Source organism: Microtus ochrogaster, chromosome 7 (assembly GCF_000317375.1).
Source record: "Microtus ochrogaster isolate Prairie Vole_2 chromosome 7, MicOch1.0, whole genome shotgun sequence".
NCBI lineage: Eukaryota > Metazoa > Chordata > Mammalia > Rodentia > Cricetidae > Microtus > Microtus ochrogaster.
The window spans coordinates 55,586,395-55,595,749 of record NC_022014.1 but is presented as its reverse complement, the minus strand read 5'-3'; the positions used below and the strand labels follow the sequence as shown (position 1 = coordinate 55,595,749).

General features: G+C 43.0%; 1 protein-coding gene across 1 annotated transcript in view; it reads right to left on the bottom strand.

Moving 5' to 3' along the window:
* Lcp2 (lymphocyte cytosolic protein 2) overlaps window positions 1–9,355 on the bottom strand; it is a 43,879-nt gene that overhangs the window by 3,690 nt on the left and 30,834 nt on the right. Inside the window, exons 14-20 of the mRNA XM_026780138.1 lie at window positions 8,321–8,351; window positions 7,878–7,890; window positions 7,073–7,202; window positions 4,490–4,539; window positions 2,604–2,698; window positions 1,832–1,909; window positions 138–293 (exon numbers count right to left, since the gene is read on the bottom strand). Coding sequence (XP_026635939.1) covers window positions 138–293; window positions 1,832–1,909; window positions 2,604–2,698; window positions 4,490–4,539; window positions 7,073–7,202; window positions 7,878–7,890; window positions 8,321–8,351 — 553 coding nt within the window. The remainder of the gene's footprint in view (window positions 1–137; window positions 294–1,831; window positions 1,910–2,603; window positions 2,699–4,489; window positions 4,540–7,072; window positions 7,203–7,877; window positions 7,891–8,320; window positions 8,352–9,355) is intronic.

The window sequence follows — 9,355 nt, the reverse complement described above, 5'->3', positions numbered from 1 at the left end:
TATAGCATGTGATTTAGCTGCATGGTTGCTATATAGCATGTGATTTAGCTGTATGGTTGCTTTTCAGCATGTGATTTCACTGCATGGTTGCTATACAGCATGGGGTTGGGGGAAAGAGTGAAGCATGGAGCCCTTACCTCTTTTCCTCGGAGTCCAGTCCCCAGCAAGTACACTTGACTTTCCTCCTGGTAACGGATCTGAATGTTGTAAACTTTGTCTTTGTACAATACCATGAGGACATATGGATTGTTTACTGTCTTCTTAGAACTATCTCTTACCAGAAAAGTACCATCCTAGAAGAATAGATGCTTGTTGTTAATGTTGTTAAAGAATAGTCCTTTTGTTGCCTGGAAGAGGCAAGCCTCTAGGGGCCCGCAAAGCTGGCACCTGTCAATTGACATTGAGTTCTTCTCACAGCTGGATCCCAGGTCACCTGGATCTTTTTTGATTATTATGAGAGACAGCTGAACTTGTACCTGAAGTTTCCAAGTTAATATCTTTGAAGCTTTTTGTTGTTGTTTTGGTTCTTCCAGATAGGGTTTTTCTGTGTAGCCCTGGCTGTCCTAAAACTCACTCTGCAGGCCAGGTTGGCATTGAACTCATAGAGATCCACCTGCCTCTGCCTCCTGAGCGCTGGGATTAAAAGTGTGCACCACCACCGCCCAGATTTTGAAGATTCTTGGTATAATTTTTTTTCAGCAATGGAAACAGTCAGCAGGTGAGTGAAGAACCATAAGAAATAAGGTGGCTCACTTACTGTATACTGCTCACTTCAGTTAACTCTCTAAACTGCCTTTCCACGTTCCCACTCAGAACACAGTTTGCCTGTGAAATGCATCCCCCCTTACCCCACACACTGTATTTACCTCTTACCCATTTCACACCTGAACACAGGTGAATGTGGACTTTCTATGTTCTTTTACCCTTTCCCCAACACTTTGTAAAATGTGATTTGTTCTGTAATTTTCATACAAGAATTACTGCAATGTAATAAAGCATGACAAAGATCTAATATTGAAATGAGCTAATTAGTAAGAGCAATGTAAATCACTCCCTCTTCTATGTACTTAATTAGAGTTGGTTTTAAAGAGCCATCAGTATGCAATAATGAAGCCTTTGTTTCTTTTGTTCATAGTTAATTGAACCAGTCAAAACATAACTGGTAAAAAAAACTTCCCTCTGGACCAGTGAGTCACAGATTTGGCTTGAAATTCAGTAACTTGGGGAGTCTGAAGACTCCCTCAGCCCATCTGTACTCCCACTATCTCCCCAAAATTCAGAAACCCAGATTTTAAAAAAACCACTTCCCCAGATGAGCAAATCTGCTGCTGAGACTGAAGATGGTTGCTGTAGCCTTAACAGTGTGAAAGATGAAGGGCTGTTGTTCTCCCATCTCTGACCAGGAGACTCAGGGTTAAGGGTCAGCACTGGACATGAGCAAAACTTTATAACATTAAGACTACCTAGAAATTTCTAGGAGACTTTGCAGATAAGCCTTCAACTTAGATAGGCCTTTCTCATGAATTTGAATGGTAACTCAGTGTTAAGAAGATGAAATAACAAGATGTCTGAAATGCTGCACGATTCTTTGGTCCAAAAAGAGACACATTCATTAATGAAACTGCTTAATATTTGCCAACCCATGTTTAGTAATGGCTTGGAGGAAGCAGTCTACGGATGCTAGCAGGGAGGATGGCAGCACTAATGGCTCTTAAAGGAACAGCAGCAGGAGCAGCAGCCAGCTCATACTTGAGTCCCAAAGCATATCAATGCCCTTTCTCTTCCTCCACTAATATTTATAAGTGCATAAATATAAACTGTAGAGTGATACCTGGTTTATCTTCCTGAGAGCAGATTCTGCCTCTGCCCGGGTAATATAAGAGACATACCACTCTTCATCTAATGGAGTCTGCAAATAAGAAATTTAAAAGCACTGTAAGTTCTGTAGTTACATAAGCAAAGTGAAAAGAAACGAAAAGGGAAAAAGCTAATATTTCCCATAAATCACCACCTCAGTTCTCTGGGTTTTGAAACATTTGTTTTCTTGACTTGAATCACTTAGATGGGACTACATGGAAGACATTTTGTGCAATTTGCTTCTTTATCTTGCCACTGGCTGCAAAAGCAGCTATGTAGGAGCCTCCCTTATATAATGGAACCTTTCATCTGGAAAGACAAAGATAGACGAACTTCTCCAGCTTATTATATAGTAGTAACATACATAATGAAAAATCTCTCTTAATGGAGCAACTAAGAGACTTAGTCATTCGAGGCTATAAACCAAGATACATGAAAAAATAGGATTGTTTTTCTCATTTATTAATGCCCCTCAAAGACTGTGAGAGAACACTAAAGAAAACATTTCTTTTCATCTGCATCTTCCCCTTAGTTTTTGGTTTATTGTGTGTGGAGCTGTAGATTCAGGGCAAGGCTTTACACTGTGTAAGGGTTTGAGCACTGAGCTACACAGCTGCCCTCTTAATGAAATGGCAATAAGCAAAACTCTAACCGAAGACACAAATATAGCAGAGCAGCTGATGAGAGTTTCTTAAGGTCCCTTTGCTAGGGAGAAAGGCAAACAGAAGTAGAAACAGCTGTATTACCTCCTCATCCTCAGGAGATGGGGGTTGCGGCCTGTTTGGAACTGGCAAGGGTAAGTTTCTGCCTTCATTTCTGAGAGGTGGTCTATTGCTGGGACCTTTAAAAGTGAAATATTGTGAAAATTAGTTTACTGTTGGTCATTGTTTCTCATCTCATAGTGCATCCATCACAGATGCCCCGTGACAGTAGGGGCATTCATTTGTCAAGAACATGAGGTTGGAGGGAGCCTGCATGGAATTGGGCTAGGCCTTCTGCATATCTGTTACAGCTGTGTAGGTTAGCTTTTTTGTGGGACTCCTCACAGTGTGAGCAGCGGTTGTCTCCAACTCTTTTACTGGTTTTTGGGACCCTACTCCTCGTACTGGGTCACCTTGCCCAGCCTTAATACACGGGAGGTGCTCAGTCTCTCTGGAACTTGATAACCATGTTTGTTGATAGTCATTTGGGAGACCTGACCTTTTCTAAACAGAAATGGAGGAGGAGTGGATTGAGAGGTGGGAACAGAGGGGGAGGAGGGCCTGGGAAAAGGGGGGAAGGTAAACTGTCCCCAGAATGTAAAAGAAATTAATTTTTAGTTAATTAATTTTAAAAAATAATTTGAGGTTGGAAAAATAATTTCTACCTCTTTCCAACACTGAGGGTTCTTTGGGCCATGTTCCATACCATGCTGGTGAAACTTTGAGAGAAGACCCTGACTGTTCAGTGAATCACTAACATGCAAAAATATAATGTGGGCCGATTCCTAAAATCACATTGTCTGAATGTGTTCCTCAGCAAGGACATGCAAAAAGCAGGCCTTTCGTAGACGCCTGCCATCACGGCACGCAAGGAATGCTTCAGCAACATCCTGCATATTGGCAGCAGTGACGAGATAATTATGTTCTCAGTGTCTACACAGAGAGAAAGGGAAGGCCTTGAGAATGGTGTTACTTTAGAGCCAGTGTTTGCTGCGGCTTTTCTGTTGGTTTTGATTTTGCAGTTCCCCAAGCTGTAGAACTGTTAGACCAGAGGCCACCATAAACTGCTCACTTGCTTTAAAACCATCCCAGTGCATAGGCCTTTGCTAGAACATGACCCAATAGCGTCTGTGTCCCCTGGGAACTTGCTACAATGTAGTCTCATTTTAGCCCAGATGATGCCCAGCCCTCCCGAATTAGGTCCTCTTGAATATGATTCCCAGGTATCTATATAAACAGTGAACATTGAGAACACTCACAACAGCATAATTAGAAAAGGAAAGTCTCCAGTCTCTCCTACTGACTCAGAAACTTTCGTTGTTTTTTGGAGGCATGATCTTATGTAGCCCAGGCTGGCTGCAAACATGCTCTTTGGCATAAGATGGTCTTAAACTTTTTTTTTTCTTGACTTAAACTCTTAATCCCCTCCCACGGGTGGAGATTACACATTTTAGCTACCATATCTGGTTTGATTCAGAATCTCTGGGGCTCGGTTCTTATAATCTATAGTTTGAATATGCTTCCAAATTCACAACCTGAGAGCAGATTCATTGCTAAGACAAAGAAGCTAAGCACTGCTCTAAACTCTCTACCAAACCATCAGGAACATAGCTCTGAATGGGAAGATGAGGGATAAAGGCTGGCCTGCTGCTACTGCTGCTGCTGGTAGTGGTGGTTGGTGGTGCTGGTGCTGGTGGCACCGGTGGTGCGTGTGTGTGTGTGTGTGTGTGTGTGTGTGTGTGTGTGTGTGTGTGTGTGATTCTATGTAGTGTCTCATTCCAACAGTCTTTGTACCTGCAGACATTGAATTAAGTGTTAAATGAAGAAGTCATAAACTTTTAGGAAACAGCCTTTGCCTAAAGGCTTTGAGTCACATTATACTGTAAACATATAGACATGTCGGTTGGCAGAGATCGTAATCACGTACAAACCTTGAGAGAAGTATGGTGGCAGGGAGGCACTCTGCTGGAAGCCAACATTACTGTAGAGACAGAAAAAGAACAAACTCTAAGCTGAGTTGGAGTGATTGGACCTGACTGGGGAGCTGGAGTAAGAAGTCAGGGTGTAGATGCTTCTTGCTTTGTTAATGCTGCCCACCACACCTCCATGGCATCATAGAAGATAGGCAAAGGGGGAAATTTAGTTGACATACTTTATTGTGTCCCAAGATGGACGAAGTCTAATGTGCTTCACAAGCCAAAGGTAAACAATAATAAAAATCAAGCTTGTAAACCAAATTTAAAAGTACATTAAAAATGGGGCTGTGGTTTGGGTCTTTGAGTCTATGGAATGGCCAAAGAAAAGACACACTAATTGGAGTGCATGCGAACAGTAAATCCTAAGGAGTTGATGGTCTGCAGAGAGAGGGTGGGTCCAGGGTGAACAAAGGGCTGGGTGCTGCTGCATCAGAGAGACATTTGAAAGGCTAAGATGGAGAAGCAAATCTGTGGAGGCCCTGGAATGCTATCTGATTTCTCTATGCTAAGCACTAGCACCAGCCATTGGCCCAAATAGTAATATTATTTAATAGTAATACTCTGCACACCTGATCTTCTTGTTTTTGGCATTTTCAAGAAAAGAGATGGGGCTAGAGTTGTGTGAGAGACAGTGCACGCAATGGGGCATGGCCGAAGAGAAGACCAGCTGGAGAAATGAACGGAAAGAATTGAAGGCATGAAAACCCCAGTGCAAAGGGAAGACTTTCAGAATTTCCCTAGAGAGTTGGCAGAAGTGGACAGGCTTGTGTTGTGTTGATGGTCGGTTTTCCACAGTACGGTTTTCCACAGTATTTTTTTGAATACTAAAGCGTTAGGGGGCTAGCATGCTGGAAGCCCTGGTGAGCAGCGTGAGGCAGCCCATTGGCTTTCCTGGGCAGGGATGGTCTGGGTCTTCCCTGGTTCTCCCGGCCTTGCCTCTGTTTCCGGATGGTCTTATTATGACTGAGAAATTCTAGTTTTAGAGGAACAATGCTTTTGAGGACAGCTCCCAAGCATGGTTGCTTAGCCTCTGTTATGGGCAAGGCAGTCTCTGTTTCCCCATCCAAGAACTTCAGTTATCTCAGTTTCTTCATGTCTGTTTGTTTGAAATAAGCAAGTGACATCACCTGCCATTTTCTTTCAGCCTTTGAACAGTTGCGAGACAAGCCAACCCCTACTCCCCTCAAGCTCAGGAGCTCCAAGGACAGCTGCACTTTCAGGTTGCTCACCAAGCTCATTCCGCTTCTAAGGAAAGACAGTTCTTCCCAATGACTCATCTCTTTCCTCCTCCTGGCATTTTGCCACAAGGCTACACTGTGCCGGCTAGTTAACAGTTGTTAACTCCGGGGAAGCCAGTCACAACTGAGGAATTATCTGGATCACATTGGCCTGTGGGTGGATCTGTAAGGAATTGTCTTGATGGTTCCTTGGGGTAGGAGAATCCAGCCCATGGTAGGTACACCATTTCATGGGTTAGGGCCTAAGCTGTATATAAATGAATGAAGTCAGCCAGCAGAAAAGTGTGCAAGCAGGGAACATGGGTACATTCAATTCTCTGTGCTCTGGACTGTGACTATGATGTGACTAGCTACTCAAGTCCCTGCCTCAGCTTTCCTGAAATGTGCGTCTAGAACCTAAGATTATAGAAGAAACCCTTTATCCTGTACACTGCTTCTCGGCAGTATTTGTCATAGCTGCAGACATGAAGCTAGAACACAAGCCCCCAGACATGGAAGAATGGATGAAGAAAGTGTGGGATATATACATATTAGAGTATTACTCAGCAGTAAAAAACAAGGACTTCTTGAATTTTGCGTACAAATGGATGGAAATAGAAAACACTATCCTGAGTGAGTTAAGCCAGACCCAAAAAGAGGAGCATGGGATGTACTCACTCATATTTGGATTCTAGCCACAAACAAAGGACATTGAGCCTATAATTAGTGATCCTAGAGAAGCTAAATAAGGAGAACCCAAAGAAAAACATATAGGCATCCTCCTGAATATTAACCTTCATCAGGCGATGAAAGGAGACAGAGACGGAGACCCACATTGGAGCACCGGACATAATTCTCAAGGTCCAAATCAGGAACAGAAGGAGAGAGAGCACGAGCAAGGAACTAAGGACCGCAAGGGGTGAACCCACATACTGAGACAATGGGGATGTTCTATTGGGAACTCACCAAGGCCAGCTGGCGTGGGTCTGAAAAAGCCTGTGATAAAACCGGTCTCTCTGAACATAGCAGACAATGAGGACTACTGAGAACTCAAAAACAATGGCAATGGGTTTCTGATCCTACTGCACGTACTGGCTTTGTAGGAGCCTAGGCAGTTTGGATGCTCAACTTACTAGACCTGGTTGGAGGTGGGGGTTCCTTGGACTTCCCACAGGTCAGGGAACACTAAGTGCTCTTCGTGCTGAGGAGGGAGGGGGACTTGATTGGGGGAGGGGGAGGGAAATGGGAGGCGGTGGCGGGGAAATCTTTAATAAATAAATAAATTTAAAAAAAAAAGAAAGAACTGGTGACAGCTACTAACCTTTCTGAGAAGGCCCCGGGCATGTGAGACAATGGGAATGTGTGCTTGGGGTTGGGCTTGGCAGATCTCGAAGGGAATGTGTTGGAGCTCATAGGAGGTAGTGATGGCTGGGGCAAAGGTCTTTGATGCACTGTGGGGGAAGAAGAAAAATATATATATATATATATAGTCAGAATTCAAATCTGGGGACATTCAAAGAGTACCTCCCCAGCTTATACTAAACACAAGCCCCAAACCAGTGCATATGGGGAGACAAAAATCCAAAAGATGTAATTAGCAAATGGTAGGAAGATAACCTACCTCATTTTTTTCTAGATAGTTCATCACCTTAGAATGCACTTAAAATTGCTGTTGCTCTCTATAGCGAATTTTTAATTTAATTTTGAACGGCTTACTTAGGAGAGAATTGTTAGTGGGAAACTTGTGAATTGCAGAGATGATTTACAATTTTTATTTTGTCTTTTGCAAGCTAAAAGCACATGATATTTTGTTCATCCACAGTTACTGATTCTGTACCCATGTATGTAAGAGGTATAAGTGTTAGAAAATTTATCAAGACATAAGCAATTTTCTGTGCAGTTAGGTGTTCTAAACATGTGAACCTAAGTTTTTCTTAGAAAATCAACCAAGTGGTTCCATTTTACTATGGTTGCAAGGTAAAGCAATTGGTGTATGTCTGTCTGTGTTAAACGGACATGTATGGTTCCATACTCAATAATTCTATTTAAATAACTGATCAGAAAAAATGAGAGAATAAAGGTTTTAAGAAATGAGGATAGGTTGTACAAAAGATCTCCAGACATACCATCATCTTCATCCTGTATGGGAAAAATAATAAGAGATATTAGCTTTTTATCAAATAACATCCATCAACACTAAGCCCCCCTTTTGTGAGCTGTGGAGGTTTTCAAAGGAGAAGAGGCAGGCTTGGAAACGTTTGTGTGAGACTTGTACTCTGCAGCATCTTCCTGACCCTTTCCTCCATTGCTGCCCTTCAATCTCCCTTGGGAATGAGACTGCAAGAAGTCAGCCACCAGGGGCCTCTGAGAGCGAGAGGAGCTAGGCAGTTCGGCTTGATGAACTCTAAATAAAGATGCAGAAACTGGCATTTAACAGATTCTATGGAGGTCTTGCTCTAGTTACTTGACTTCAGATGGGGGCAGGACAGATGGAGGCCCACCCACCTCCCCTGACCCTACACTGGTTGCCCCTGTGCCAAGCATTTATTAAATGACATTTCACACTTACATTCTCCCTTCTGTCTGGTCCCCGTCCATGCCTGAAATGATTTAGAGCACAGAAGTGAGCATCAAGAGTTTCAAAGAGCCAGCTCCAGAATATAATGTCAGTAAATTGCATAAGAAGAAATAAAACCCACTGAGCCATGGCCAAAGGGGAAGTTGCAAATGCCAGCAGAAATGCTGGGGAGAGGGAGAGAAGGGAAGCTTGGCCACTGGATGCTCTGTTATCATTGCAAGCTGAGCTAGGCAAACCTTTGTTCTGCAGAGCTACTGTAGCAAATAATTACATAATTATACACATATATATGTGTAGTCAGCTTTTCGTAGCTATTAAATTTCACTGAGTAGATGTTTTTCCAAGCAAATAAAAACATTTTCAGTGATATTCTTCTTTGCTGAAGTTTTAAACCAGCAACCACAGGGTCCACCCTTCGGGTAGTAAGGAAACTGTTGGCAAAGGCCCCTGCTCTGGGCTTTTCCACAAGGGGCTTGGTGCCATTGGCACAGATGAACACGCCAACCCAACAGCTTTGGCAATAGTTGTCTAAGGGCTGCAGAGGTGTCTGTGCTTCCTGGAAAAGAAGCGGGAAGAGAAGAAGAATTTGTTGACTAGCTAGCGTCACAAGCTTCTCTGGCACCCCTCAGTACTTCCTGTGTCATTGGACATTTTCATATTTTGGCAATTATGATTGTTTTTCCTGTATTTTGATTTGGTTAAGTAATGCATTAAAATGTTATGAAAGTCTATGACAGAGGATTTCTTTGGTGCACCCTAGCCCTGTTCTTGATTGAATCCTCACAACAACCAAGCCAAGGCCACGGTTATGAATCTTGATAGGCAGATGAGATAATGAACTTCGCTGTTTCTTCCCCAAGTAGCCTGGCTGGTCCCAAATCCGTGTGTCACTTGGTAAATAGACCATACATGATTTTCTTATAGCAGAGGCAAAGCTGCCAGAGCAGAACTCAGTCTCCTGTGGTTGTAAAAGTGGTTGAGCAGTAAGAAAGAAGCTAATGCTGGCCTAACCCCTGCCCTCCCCCC